Raw genomic sequence first — 14,705 nt, 5'->3', positions numbered from 1 at the left:
GCACTGGCAAATCAGTTGAAAAGGGTTCTTCCTGATATCATTTCCAATGAGCAATCAGCTTTCATCCATGGTAGAATTATCACCGACAATGTCCTAGTGGCTTATGAATGTTTGCATTTTATGCGGAAAAATCGCTCAAAATCTAATGCGCATTGTGCTTTGAAATTAGATATGACAAAGGCCTATGATAGAATAGAATGGAGCTATTTGGAGGCTATAATGTTAAAATTGGGCTTTAGCCGTCTGTGGGTTGATAAAATAATGAAGTGTGTTACATCTGTTTCCTTTTCAGTCCTTTTTAATGGAGAACGGCTCCAAGCTTTCAATCCAACTCGTGGCATCAGACAAGGAGACCCAATTTCTCCTTATCTATTTTTGCTTTGCGCAGAAGGACTTTCTAGTATACTCAAAGGAGAAGAGCGTATCCGGGGAATTCAGATTGCGCAAACGGCTCCGAAGATCAATCACCTACTTTTTGCTGATGATAGTCTTCTATTCTTCAGAGCTACAGAGAGCAATGCGAGATCGGTGCAAGAGTCTCTTCAAAAATATTGTGATGCCTCCGGTCAACAGGTGAACCTCACAAAATCATCCATTTTCTTTAGCAAAGGGTGTAGGCAAACAACTCGCAATGAGATTAAGGTAATTACTCATGTAGAAAATGAATCCTTAAATGAGAAATACTTGGGTTTGCCTACAGAAGTTGGTAGATCAGCAAATGGTTCTTTTCATTACCTTAAGGATAGAGTGTGGAATAAAGTGCAAGGATGGCTAGAACATACTCTATCTGCTGGGGGCAAGGAAGTTTTAATTAAAGCTGTTTCCCAAGCCATTCCAACTTATACTATGGGATGCTTCAGATTACCAAGAGGGTTGTGTGAGCATATAAATTCTTTGCTGCGAAAATTTTGGTGGGGCAGCGAAAGAGGCAAAAGAAAAACATGCTGGGTAGCTTGGGACAAAATGGTCCAACCAAAGTATATGGGAGGGTTGGGCTTCAGAGATATTGAAATTTTTAATTTAGCTTTGCTTGCTCGTCAGGCTTGGCGCCTGCTTATTAATCCGAATTCTCTGTGTGCTCAGATTCTGAAGGCTGTTTATTTTCCATCTGGCGATCGCGCGCAAGTCGGGAACAATCCATCTAAGACATGGAGGGCTATATGTGATGGGATTGAAGTGCTTAAGCAAGGGCTAATCAAATGTATTGGTGATGGTGAAAGCACGCATATCTGGAACTATAATTGGATTTCGAGAACTGGAATGTTCACGCCTATAGCCTCAAAAGTAGCTAATCCACCATCAAGAGTTTGTGAGCTCATTGACCATACTTCTATGTCATGGAAATCTAAAGAAGTGAGGAAATATTTCTTGGAAATAGACAGTGAAGCTATCCTCCAAATTCCACTTAGTATGAGGAATCAAGAAGACTGTTGGGCTTGGCATCATGAAAGAAATGGTCTATTTACTGTTCGCTCAGCTTATAGGATGTTGATTGAAGCTAAGAAGAGGAGGGAGGATTATTTTGAAGGTCGTGGCAGCTGTTCCGATGCTGGAAGGAATTATAAAGAGTGGGAACAACTGTGGAAACTGAAGCTTCCATCAAAAATCAAGGTGTTTTGCTGGCGCTTAGCACTTGACTCAATTCCTACAGCGAGTGTGCTGAAAAGGAAGAATCTGGCAGCAACACCAGAATGCAAAATATGTGGGGCAGAAGATGATACATGGGATCACTCCTTGCTGCGTTGCACAATGTCTCGGTGCGTTTGGGCTTTGCTAGACGAAGACCTCTCTGAATTATTAGCTTCTTTGCGTATTGTTGATCCTAAGCAATGGCTCTTCTTTATGTGCAGCAATGTTCCACAAGCAGAAAGTACTCACATCTTGGTTACATGTTGGGCCATTTGGAATGCTAGAAGAAAATTTATTCATGAGGGGATTATGCAAAGCCCCTTCTCAATTATGACCATGGCCAAGCGCTTAATAGAAGAATTGGAGTTTGTGAACAGAGCCCAATTCAAGGAAACCAGCAAGTGTCAGCCAAGATTAGGATCTCAATGTTGGAGAGCTCCTGAGAGTGGTTTGTCCAAGTTAAAAACAGATGCTGCTGTTAGTAAATCAGGTTCACATGGAGCTGTGGCAGCAGTTTGTAGAGATAATGAGGGGGCTTTTATTGCATGTAGTGCTTTGGTTGTACAGAATGTCTCCGATCCCAAAACTCTTGAAGCAATGGCTTGTTTGGAGGCGCTGGCTCTTGCAGAGGACTGCAGAATAAATAAAATGCTGGTGGCATCAGATTGTCTCAATGTTATCAATAATATTAATGTAATGCCCCGTTGTGTTTATATGATGGTTCTTCAGGATATTCATCAGAGATCAAAATCTTTTGACTGTGTGCGCTTCGCACACAAAGGTAGGGAATCAAATAGAGAGGCTCATTTCCTTGCTAAATATGCTTGTACTCTAGGGGTTGGCCGACATATTTGGCTTACCTCTCCTCCTATTTTTATTGATGTAAACACTCAAAATTGAGTAATGAAATCCCTACCTTCCTCTCAAAAAAAAAGCTGATAATACAAGTGTGGATGCATCGCAGCAATTCGGCAAAGCACAAATTCTCTGCTCAGCCTCAGCGTGTATCCCTTGTGATAAGAGCGATCGAGACTTGTCCAATGCATCAACAGTAGTTACAGTGGGCAAAGGAAATAAGGCTAGTTTTTGACACTCGAGTTGGATTAACAGAGCGGCAAAAAAGAAATTTGGCCCAAGTCTTTTTAAAAAATCGAGGAGGAAGAAGTTTACTGTACAACAGGCTTCGCGCAATAATTTTTGAATTAATCAGGTGTTCCCTTGACACACGGGTACTGAGTTTAGGGAGTATGCAAGTCTGTGGGAAGAAATCAGTTTACTTGATCGCAATCCAGATATGGATGATGAGATTATTTGGAGATAGACTTCGGATGGGGAATATACAACTAAGAGTGCATATCGCATCCAATTTGATCGGTAGGCAGGAAGACAATCCATTACTCCAATTTGGAAGGCAAAGGCGGAACCAAAATGTAAATTCTTTGCATGGATTTTGCTACACCGAAAGATATTAACAGCAAACAACTTGGAGAAAAGAGGATGGTCCCATGACCCATTGTGCAAACTATGCAACACAACACCAGAGACCCCAAAACACCTTTGTAAAGACTGCCCGTTCACTTGTGCAGTTTGGGGTCAGCTGATTAATTGCCTCAATTTACACCAACTACTGGCCAGCGATTCTGTGAGTTCTATCTACAGATGGTGGAAGAAATGTCGAGCGATGGTCGCGAAAGATACTAAATCCTTTTTTGACAGCCTTATTATTTATTTCTGGTGGAACATTTGGAAGAAGCGCAACAGAAGAACATTCAAACAGGAAGAAAAGACCGTGACAGAGTTAACTTATCTAATCAAGAAGGGTAAAGCCCATTTTTAGCCATCCAATTCTTGCCTCGGTTTGGTTTTGGCCATCGAACTCCAAAACCGGGTATCTTCGACCACTTAACTATCAAAACCGTTCACATTTGGTCATCCGGCTGTTTTGGTGGCCGGTTCGCTGACGTGGACGCCGCGTGGCAGTGGGCCCACTTGTCAGCGTTACAACCCCTCTCTCTTCTCTCTATCTCCCTCTTTCTCTCTCCTATCTCATCTCCTTCCTCCTCTCTCCTTCCTGCTCGCCGGCGAGGCCTCCCCCGGCGCCCTCCCTCCCTCCCCTGAGCGGCGCAACGACCCCGTCCTCGACGGCATGGTCGGCCGGCGGTGGCAGGCCCAGCGCCCTCCGCCTGTCCTCCGCGGCCCGCATCGCGCCCTCTTCTTGAACGCCTGCTTCCTCCTGCCAAACGTGCCGGCGCCGCCACCCCTTGTTGCAGCAGGCGCCACCACCGAGGCAGGGGAGGAAGGAGGGAGCGGCGGTGGGGGCCGCCGGGGCAGGGGGTGCGGCGGCGTGGGGAGGAAGGAGGATGCAGCGGGAGGGGGCCGCCAGGGCAGGGGAGCTGCGGCAGTGGTGCCCAGGGCTGCCCGTTCGCGCTCCCCGGCCCATCCACGGGGTCCTCCTTCCTCGACGTCGTGGCCTCCGCAGTTGCGCGCTCCACCTCGTCGGTCTCGGACGCGTCCGGGTGCCCGACGAGCTTGGTGGCGTGCTCCACGTCGTAGTCGATGGCGCGGAGCTCGTTGTCCGCGGCGCTGGCCTTGTCGCCCAGGCCTCCTCTCCGTTGCAGGGAACCACAGCCGCGGGCGGGGCGGACGCGCGGTGCGCGGCGGCCGGAGCGGTGAGGTGGTGGCGCTCGCAGGAGGGCGGGGAGCGGCGGTCCTCCGCGTCCTTCCTCCTCCTCGCCCACGGCTCCTCCCCTGCTCCGGGCGGAGCTCGGCCGTGGTCCCCTGGTGGGCGCTGCGGGCGACGGCTCCTTCCCCGGCTCCTCTGCCACCCGGCCCGCCCCCACGGCTCCTCACGCGGCGGCGCGGCGGAGGCCCTTGCACGGATGCTCGGCGGAGGCCCGTGCGCTAGCGGTGCGGTGGAGGCTACATGGCGGCGGAGGCCCGTGCGCTGGCGGCGCCGGCGGTGGCTCTGAGCTCGCATGGTGGGGGAACGGGTCATGGCGGCGGTGGGTTTGGTCTGTTCGAGGAGGAGCACCACCGCTGGTTCGCCTACACGCCGCCGCGGACCACGCCTACGACGCGGAGCATGCCCTGCCTCCCCGCCGCCCCGCCTTGCTCTGCCGGGAACGGATCCGCGGCCGGAGCTGCCATGATCGCCGAGCAGAGGAACCGGGAGAGAGAGAGGAGAGAGGAGAGAGAGGGAGAAAAAAAAGAGGAGAGAGGATGGCTGACAAGTGGGCCCCACTGCCACGTGGCGTCCACGTCAGCGAAACCGGCCTCCAAAACAGCCGGATGACCAACTGTGAACGGTTTTAATAGTTGAGTGGTTGAAGATAGCCGGTTTTGGAGTTCGATGGCCAAAACCAAATCGAGACAAGAGTTGGATGGTCAAAAATGGACTTTATCCAATCAAGAAAGATGTCCAGTAGTTTCAGCAGGCGATAGAAGTAGTGAACAGAGTTACCCCAATTTCCCAGTGGTTTTTTCTTAGTTTCTTGCTGTTTTTTTTTTGTTGGCATGGCGTTCTTACTGGTAGTTTGTAGTTTTTTTTGCTGTTGGCATGTGGTCGTGATGCGTAGTTGGTCTAGGTGCAGTTGTATTTTTAACTCTTTTTCCTTCTAATAAAAAATCGGCAAAGCTCTTGCCGTCCTTTCGGAAAAAAAAAAGTCTGAACCCAACTTATTCTCAGCATAAGGCGACCCGATGTCTGATGACAAACCGTCAGATATTTCTCCAACTGCTACAGGCTGAAAGTCTGAAACAGGCAGGAGTCAGCTGCTTGATCATTTCGCTAACTGTCCAAACAGGATATGTGCGGCTCGCGTTGAAAAAGTCGCAGACATTGGAATTCAAGAATGTCCATTCATATAAAGTATAGAAGAACTATTCTTTTCGCATGCGTCCACAGAACTCAGCTGAATCAGGTAGACAGAAGTTCTAACCGCATTTCTCCTGGGAGGTCGAAGAATTGCTTCTACTTTTTCAACCTGGCATCTCGCTTTGCACAACCGAACGACCTGCTTTCTCACTTGCATAGCACATCTTTCTTCAACTGCTTGTTTTTGAGAATGGTGCAAAAAGAAGCATAGAACTACAGCCTGTCCTGTCCAACTCGAAGATGTGGATCCTGTTTTCTGATTGACAAGTTGCTGAATGCTGATTCAGACTTTCAGAATTCAGAGGCGTCTCATCTCCAGCCTCTGTTCTTTTTGCTTTCGGTTTCAGTCGGGACACGGGAGAAATGACGTCCTTCCAACGGTCATGCCCACACCTGGCTTCTTTAATGTTACCCGGACTTGAGCAGCCTACGACCCTTCTTCCTCCTCCGTTCCGACTTCCGACCACAGGCTTCGCCATCATTCGCTATCATCTTTCCCGTGCAGCGCAGCTCACCGGAGACCAATCGCACAGAAGCTTCTCCGGGCGGTGATCCATGTTCAAAAGCAAAACGCATTCTATTCAATTCCGAGCCATATTACGCAGATCACAGCCGTAGCGCGACAGCAACTCGAAAAAAACGCAAGGCCACATCTCTCTCCATCTTGACCAAAAGGAACTCACCAAACCACAGGCGGAGACAAAACTGCGACGTCCCGGCTCGAACGGAGGGCGGCTCTCTGTTCCCGCTTCCTAGCCGCCGGGCTCCGCGTACCTGCTGGCCGGCTGACCACGCCGCCCCGTGCCCCGTGGCCGACTTGGTAGCAACGCCTTAAAGCGTACGCGACAGCTGCGCGTTCTCTGCTGCTCATCCCGGCAAGCTTCCTCTGCTTCTGATGACTTCGGCAATGGGCGCTCCGCTCGCATCGCGAGTTGCCGCCGTCGCGGCGATCATGGTGTTCGTGGCGGTCTCGGCGGCGTCGGCCTTCCCGACCGATTTGCCGCCAGGGGTGCCGCCGTTCCCGAACCCGTGGGCGGCGTTCCAGAACCTCTCCGGCTGCCACATGGGCGAGGAGCGGCAGGGCCTGGCGGGGCTCAAGGACTACCTCAGCCACTTCGGCTACCTCCCGCCGCCGCCGCCGTCGTCCCCGTTCAGCGACGCGTTCGACCAGGACCTGGAGACGGCCATCGCGACGTACCAGCGCAACTTCGGGCTCAACGCCACCGGCGCGCTGGACCCGCCCACCGTCGCGCAGATGGTCTCTCCTCGCTGCGGCGTGGCCGACGTGGTCAACGGGACGTCCACCATGGCGAGGAGCTCGGCGGCGGACCCCCACGGCAGGCACCTGTACGCCTACTTCCCCGGCGCGCCGACGTGGCCGCCGTTCCGGCGGGACCTCAAGTACTCGATCACCGCGACGTCGGCGACGTCCATGGACCGGTCCACGCTGAGCGACGTGTTCGCGCGCGCCTTCTCCAGGTGGGCCGCGGCCACGAACCTGCGGTTCACGGAGACCGCGTCGGAGTCCGACGCAGACATCACGATCGGGTTCTACGCGGGCTCGCACGGCGACGGCGAGCCGTTCGACGGGCCCCTGGGCACGCTGGCGCACGCCTTCTCCCCCACGGACGGGCGGTTCCACCTGGACGCCGCGGAGGCGTGGGTGGTCGGCGGCGACGCGTCCTCCCCCGGGGCGGTGGACCTGGAGTCCGTGGCGGTGCACGAGATCGGCCACCTCCTGGGGCTCGGCCACTCGTCGGTGCCGGAGGCCATCATGTACCCGACGATCCGGACGGGGACGAGGAAGGTGGAGCTGGAGGCGGACGACGTGCAGGGGATACAGAGCCTGTACGGGAGCAACCCCAACTTCAAGGGCGTCACGCCGACGTCGCCGGCGACGAGCAACCGCGAGATGGACGGCGGCGCCGCCGCGGGGCTCCGCCCGGATAGCGTTTTCATTGGAGTAGTTGCGGCAGTTGGCCTGCTCCTAGCGCCGTAGACCTCTCTGGTCCTTGTCATTTTTGCAGCCGGGCCGCCACGTCCTCCGTTGCGTCGATTTCTTGCTCCATTAGTTGATTCATGGATAGTTGATTCTTGTGTACATAACTATGATTATTACAGAATAATAGCATACCACAGAGATTATATGTTTCTTTATATTTTTCTTCATACTCGTTTGTGTATGGATCATGAACTGTTTGCTGACACGCCGAGGATATTATGGTATTGTTTGGCTCCAGGATTTTTTTCAAAAGTCAATATCACATCAAAAAGAATTTTACTATTTTATAGTATTAAATAAAATCTGTTTATAAATGTTTTTTGACAGCTGAGTGCTTTTTCGCCAGACGAATCTAATGAGCCTAATTAATCGATTATTGGCTACAGTGGTGCTACAGTAACCATTCGCTAATCATAGATTAAGATACCTCATTAGATTCGTCTCGCAGTTTAGCCCCAGGGTTCTGCAGTTAATTTTATAATTAATATTTATTTAATACTTCTAAATACTAAAAAGTTCCAGGGACTTAAAAAAAAGTCCCTGGAACCAAACAACCCCTATATTAGTGGCTGCTGGCACGTGGAACAACAGTATTAAACGAAATTTATTCGCAATTTTTTTATAGATGGGTGCAACTTTGCGCGACGAATCTAATGAGCCTAATTAATTCATGATTGGCTATTGTAATGCTATAATAATCATCCTCTAATCGTGCGGTCAAAAGTTTCATTAGATTCGTCTCGCAAAGTAGCACAGGAGTTGTGCAGTTAGTTTTGTAAACTATCTTTATTTAATATCCATAATTAATTGTCAAAGTTGGCTACAGTACCTAGCGTTGCTATACCAAACAGGGCCGGTCCGGATGTCATCAGAAGCTTCTATGCTCCGTCAGGTCGTCCGTATCACATTTGGTGCAGAGAGCGGATTAATTTTTTTTGAAACGGATAAGAGCGGACTGATCGGCGTCAATGACTTGCGTAACAATTCACAAACACGTTATTGGAGCAGCCCCACTGGCGAAACCAATTGTACTTACTCACATACTAATCATATAATCATCGCAGTCCATGGTGTCCACGTAAGCTCATACGTAACTTGTCGTGGAACCGTTGCTTTTGTCGATGTCTGGTTAACCACATTGGCCCCTTGAAAATGTATACCGCATTATTACATTAGTACGTCACGCCTCACGCTCGTGTCAGAACCGGCAACAGGCTGAGGGATCAAGTGTGCCATTGTTTTAAACATTATAACAGGTCAAACTAACTTGGTCGCAAACGATGGCAGTAATCCAATCAGGCCTCCGGCTCATCTCGCTTCTGGAAACCATTCCGATTCAGATTCAGGAAACAACTCCGCCGGTGCCCCGTCCAACGACTGCCTCCCAACAGCCAGTGGCCGACATGTGGACCAGTCCGGGCAGAGGACCCACCAGTCGGTCTCACCAACGGGCAGAAGCTTCCGAGCCGGGAAGGCTGGTCAAAACTCGCCGCGCCAACACGGACGAACGACCAAACCAACCACCGCGTTCCAGACATATCCCGCTCCCGCGGCACGCGAGTCCTCCCATTTTTTTTCTCATTCCACGCGTGGTGCAGGGGCGGCAGCGATGGATGCTTCCTTTCCGTCTCCGGATTAACAAAACCTTCTGGTTGTTGATCGATTCGGCGTCGGCAGAGCGAAGCGTGCCCGTGCTCCTACTATAAAAGCCCCCCCGGCCGGCTCTTCTTGCCTCGACCGCAAGAAATCAGCGCGCGGTTTCTCCGATTCTTTCTCCGATTCTTTGATTCTTCCTCGAGGGGGATCGCCGTCGTCCTTGTCGCCGGTCAGGTCGGAGGCGGAGCCATTAGCCATGCAGCGCAGCAACTCGTTCGGCACGTCGTGGGCGGACCAGTGGGACTACGGCGGCGACCCGAGCCCCCGCGCGCGCGGGCGGCAGGACGGCGGCAGCGGCGGCAAGAAGCAGGGCGGGGTGGAGAAGACCAAGGCGGCCGCGGCGACGGGGCTGCGGAAGGTGAAGGAGGGCACGGCCAGCGGGTTCCAGTGGATCAAGGACAAGTGCCAGAAGAAGAGCGGCGGCGGCAAGAAGCAGGGCGCCCATGAGGGCTCCGGCATCGCCGGGTACTAGTAGATGGCTAGGCTCTGCTTCTGCTTCGGATGGGAGCCTGCCTGGTTTGGTTAGGCGATTTCTGTTCGTCCGTTGGTTGTGTAGTACTTGTGTCTCATGTGCATACAGTTTTGCTTTTGGATGATGCTAGTGTCATTGGACACCTTCATTCGTGTAGATGGATGTTTGGATCTCTGATATTGATGATTTGTTCATTGTTTTGAAATCTACTGCTCTCTTTTCCCGTATGGGTTTCTTGGATGAGTACCCAGGTGACTCTGGATTCAGTGGTTGAAAACTGGCAAAGCAGCAGTGCAAATTGCACAAAAACAGAGGAAAAGAATAGAGGGAACGATCATTGTTGATTGGTATCTTATTGTTTGCAGGCAAGCTGCGAACCGGTAAGCTGACCGAGGCATCAAGCTACCCCTCTGTTTTTGTTTAAATGCCGTATTGAGTTTGTTCTAACTTAACAAACTTTGATCAAATTTATAAAAAAGATAATAATATTTGTAATACCTAAATTGCTTTATTGAATTCAAAACATAAAATATATATTAATAGTGCATATGTTGGGTATAATAATTGTATAGACATAGTCAAAGTTGACTAAATTTGACTTAGAACTACACGTGCCTGAGACTTGTGAAGAATACAAAGGGGAAGATGCTCGGGAACCAGTGTACCAGTACTTATCCAGGTGCCCTTGACGTGGATCCTCAAAGAACCAGCAAAAAATCTTACTAGTACTCCCTCCGTTCCAAATTATAAGTCGTTCCAAAATTTTTGAAGAGTCAAAATTTTTCAAATTTGACCAAATTTATGATACCAATTAAGTATCATTAGATTCTTTGTTAGCTATATTTTCATAGTGCACCTATTTGATATCATAAATCTGTATATCTCTCTATAATTTTGGTCAAACTTTGAGATGATTTGACTCTCCAAGAATTTTGGAATGACTTATAATTTGAAACGGAGGGAGTATTTGGGAGAAGGCAAAATAGCCATTTCCAGTGAATCAAGGACAAGTGCCAAAAGTTGCCCTCATTGTATCGAGGACCGCGATCAGAATGGGATTATCCTAAACTCTATTGCTTGCTTGAAAAAATGCGATTATATTTACAATTTTCCTTGATACATTTTTCCTTGCTTAAATTCCATGATTGCTTCATAGGAAGTATTGAACTAGCACATCAGAGGAACGAGTGCCTTTACGTACTCGTAAAATGTAATAAGCAGTGTTACGGTCTTACGGACATCTTTGTTGAGGTCCGGAGTATTGCTAGAGGGATCATGAAGAAGCTGCCATCCTTATGGTTCATAAGCATCCCTTGCTTGGTCGAAAACGTCATTGGCTGCCGAAAATTAACCGCAAAGATCAGCAATGTTGTTCAGACAGGCAGAAGCCTCAATATTGTCTTGGTGACATCAGCCATCATGTGTAGCGTCATGGCCATTTGTCTGCCTCTCTCGGATCAGTAAACTTGTCTTTGACTTTGGGAGCCTTCTCTTCTAACCTGCATTTGAAATGCTAGAGAGAATGGGGTCCGGAGAGTACAGACTGGTCACTGTAGAATCTTGCTCTAGTTTCGAAATGCTATAGTGTTGTCATCAGCTCTAGCCGTCAAACGGACCATTCGAATAATGATAGATGCAAGAACTTCCTTCGATACTTTGAAAATGCTCTCAGGAAGTTCTGCTCTTTACGCGTATACAGCGCAGTTCCGCAACAGAACGCGATGACGGATAAGATCATGACATGATGGAGTTCCCCAAGAGGCTACCACAGCATATGCCAAAATACCACCACTGGAACTGGAAGAACTAGTTCTTCAGCTGGGAAAGATTCCATGTCATCTACTCATCTTCAATCAGTAACAAATGCTTGCAGCGAAGGTTTGTGTCCACCTCCCCAACTGAGATCCAAGTAGTGTAAAAAAAAAGGCATCCATGAAATATATCACTGCCCATGAGGCTAAACCTACAAGGCAGTGATCAAAAACCAAGAAAATGATAGAAAAAGGTCAGACTTGTGTGTTTTAAAGGTTCTGATCCTACTACTTTCTCAAAACTATAGGTTTACTCTAAACTGCAATTTGCAAAAAAGCAAAATTAGAGAGACGAAAAAAGCTGCAGATGTAGGCATCCCTATGTGTAGAATAAAGATCACCGAAGCAATCAGCAAGAAAGGCACTAGCCAATAAAAGTATGGACATGACACCATTCCATGTGCTAACACTCTTCGCAGCTGAGGATGTGCTTATCTTCACAGCATCAGTTTTTTTGTTACCTTTAACCGAATGCCTGCATAATTGTCTCATACCCAAGTTGCTTCAGCATTCCAAAGTGACAACCAGAACACCTCTTTAAGGGGCCAAACTTTCCAGTGGGAAATGACATAGTATAGAACACCAAAGATCATTAAAGTACAACACCCAAATCTTATTTATTCTACAGGAGATAACATTTGTAGTACTCAAGATCACATTATTGAAGCTGAAAAGTGGGTAACACACCTAGACATGTCTAGATGCAAAGATTAGCATTTCCATAAACTACATGCCCTGTAACTTAACAAGATTAACACTTGCCACTTTATTTCTGATGATACCTTCCCTCCTCAACCCTCCTTTTGAACTTCTCCTTCTCGTCATCCGACTCCCCCACCACTGCTTCCTTGGCCTCGTGCAGCGTTTCCTTTGCGCCCTCGGTGACCTCGTCAGTCTTCTCCTTGGCCACTCTAACGAACTCTTCTGCAGTTGATCTAGCCTTTTCTCCGATCTCACCTACTCTTTCAACATGTTGATGCTTCTCGGCTGAATAGTACTGGCAATTTCACAGGAAAATGGATGACAAAAAACACAGATCAGAAAGTGCCTAAATCATCTGTAGCAATTGTTTTGATTACAACTACATATTTGAGCTGCTATCCTAACATTTGCACACCACACCTTTATACTCGTAATTTCTGAAATACTTCCTATGAATCAATCATGGAATTTACGCGAAAAATGTAACAAAATTTCATTCTGACAGCTTCAGAAACTTCAGATGCCCTGCTACATGTTCCTCGCAAACGGACATCTAGATCCAAAGAGTTAGGAAGTAGCAGTGGTAAAGAGGATCAGCGAGGTGGCGATTGGCGCACTCACTCTGTAGTGGGGAAGAACACTGTTGCAGAGTGCAGGGACAGCGGAGGATCTGCCCTCCACCAAACCCCTGGAAGGGCAACCGAAGTGGGCATGAGCAAGCAGCCTCTTCATCTCCCCTGCAAAGCCTCGACTCCCTGACGCCAGACCTCACAGAACACAGATCCAACGCTCAAGCTCGAAGCAAGCAACCCGATAGAGACGGCAGTTTGTTCTCATCGGATGCCGGCCGCGTCTGTCCTAGTATATACAAACAAAGTAGGGAGGCGTTAAGGCAGGGGGGGCCGCGGGCAGGTCGATCCCCTCCACGCGACGTGGCGCCGGAGCGCCGGGGCACGTAGCCGAGGGGCGCATGCGAGGCCGCACCCCGCGGCCGCCTGTAGCGATCCGTGTGCCTACCTCTCGGGATGTGTACGGCTAGGGTTTTGTCTTTGCGGGATGTGTACCTCTCGGGAGCACGAGAAGAGCGCCTGTGGCGGTTCGAGTGGGTGGGGACGTGGAGTCCGGAGCTGAACTGGAACTCCACGAAGCCGCGAGCAATTCGGAAGCGAGGGCACGTGCTGCCGGCGCCGCCGCGCGGTGGAGCCGCCGGAAGCGGCGTCGGCGTGGAGCCGTGGACGTTTTCCTCCGTGGTCGTCGTACACCGTCAACCGGTTACCGGTGTTGCTTTTTTTTTTGACAAACTGGTGTTGAGGCTGTTCCGCTGGTAGAATGAATAGTGCTCGGCTGGTAGAATAAATAGTATTATGTGAGAGAAAATAAGCCGAAATAAGCCAAGCCGCACTGTTGATCAGATCAGCCGAACAGGCTCATTGCCGTGTTGGAATGGAAGGAAGTTGGAATGGAAATGGCGATCGTCGTTGGGTTGCCGCCGCCTCTCGAGGCCCGGGTTACGTGGGCTCCTGCCGAAGCATCATCTAGGTAAGTAGTGGGCTAGGAAGGGAAGCTTAGTCCATGGGCCGAGAAAAGGATCATTTGGGCCTAATTCTTGTCACATTCTTCACGCACACAGAGCTAGTTCCCATCGCACCCCATTCCCTTTCCCCTTGGCTACAGTACAAGAGGGCGAAAGGAAGGCGATTCGAGCTACGGCGCCGATCTCGCCAGCTCTTCCTCGCATCCGGCTACCGCTCCGGCAGTGCTGGAGGTGGGGAGGAGCCGCGAGATAGGTGGCCGTTGTATATATCCCCTCCTAATAGATTAGGTCTAGTTTGGTTAGGGTTGTATTTCTCCGTTTCGATGAGGTCGCCGATATGGATCTCATGTCCGTGCCCTCCTTCCACGGGGACGACGTCGGCTTCAGCTTGGTCCCCTCCGGTGGCGACTTCCGACGTTGCTCCGTACGTGAATAAGAGAAGGTACGTTGTCTGTACCTGTGACATCCCGAAAATCTATCAAAATTAAATCACGCGCTAAAATATTTTTTTTCAAAAACTTTTCATCATTGAGCTCAAAATCCCCATAAAACCCTGAACCCTAATTCCCGGAATCTTGCTCTGTTCCAAACGTCAAATTTCCAAACCCCCGACCCCTTTCCCTGTGGCCTCGTCCGCGCGCGCACGCGACCGCTGAGTGTGGCCGACCGGCCCCGCGGTCGTCGCCGCAATTAGCGCCGGCGCGAATCTCCCCCTCTCTCTCTCCCCCTTTTTTTCTCATTTACCATTTTTTCTTTTCTTTTTCCATTTTCTTTTGTTTTCTCCATTTTTCTTTTCCCCTCTCCCTCTCTCCTTCCTCCCCCCTCCGCCGCTCTCCCCCGCGCGCTGCTCAGCTCGCCGCCACACAGCTCCTGCACGCGCGCCCCACCCCGGCCGACCCCACGCGTGGCCTGCGCACACACACGCACGCGAGCACCGCCGCTACCGCCCTCTGGCCTCGCCGCGCAAGCCGCCGTTGCGCGCACGCGCTAGCCACTCCGCGCCGCCCGCACGCACGCGTTCGCGC

General features: G+C 50.3%; 3 protein-coding genes across 3 annotated transcripts; 2 read left to right on the top strand and 1 right to left on the bottom strand.

The window, feature by feature from the left end:
• Window positions 1-5,432: 5,432 nt before the first annotated feature.
• On the top strand, window positions 5,433-7,660 carry LOC120641298 (metalloendoproteinase 2-MMP-like). The gene has a single exon (XM_039917350.1). It carries the CDS (start codon window positions 6,399-6,401, stop codon window positions 7,500-7,502), a length of 1,104 nt encoding a protein of 367 aa, XP_039773284.1. The 5' UTR covers window positions 5,433-6,398; the 3' UTR covers window positions 7,503-7,660.
• Window positions 7,661-9,034: 1,374 nt separating this feature from the next.
• On the top strand, window positions 9,035-9,858 carry LOC120641288. Its single transcript, XM_039917341.1, has one exon. It carries the CDS (start codon window positions 9,358-9,360, stop codon window positions 9,631-9,633), a length of 276 nt encoding a protein of 91 aa, XP_039773275.1. The 5' UTR covers window positions 9,035-9,357; the 3' UTR covers window positions 9,634-9,858.
• A 2,129-nt stretch (window positions 9,859-11,987) lies between these two features.
• LOC120641279 lies at window positions 11,988-13,156 on the bottom strand. The gene is made up of 2 exons (XM_039917330.1): window positions 12,768-13,156; window positions 11,988-12,441 (listed from the first exon to the last, which is right to left on the bottom strand). The coding sequence occupies exons 1-2, from the start codon at window positions 12,876-12,878 to the stop codon at window positions 12,211-12,213; spliced, it is 342 nt and encodes a 113-aa protein (XP_039773264.1). The 5' UTR covers window positions 12,879-13,156; the 3' UTR covers window positions 11,988-12,210.
• Between the last annotated feature and the right edge of the window lie 1,549 nt (window positions 13,157-14,705).

This window comes from Panicum virgatum, chromosome 1K (assembly GCF_016808335.1).
Source record: "Panicum virgatum strain AP13 chromosome 1K, P.virgatum_v5, whole genome shotgun sequence".
NCBI classification, from domain to species: domain Eukaryota; kingdom Viridiplantae; phylum Streptophyta; class Magnoliopsida; order Poales; family Poaceae; genus Panicum; species Panicum virgatum.
This window is presented reverse-complemented; position numbering and strand designations above follow the sequence as displayed.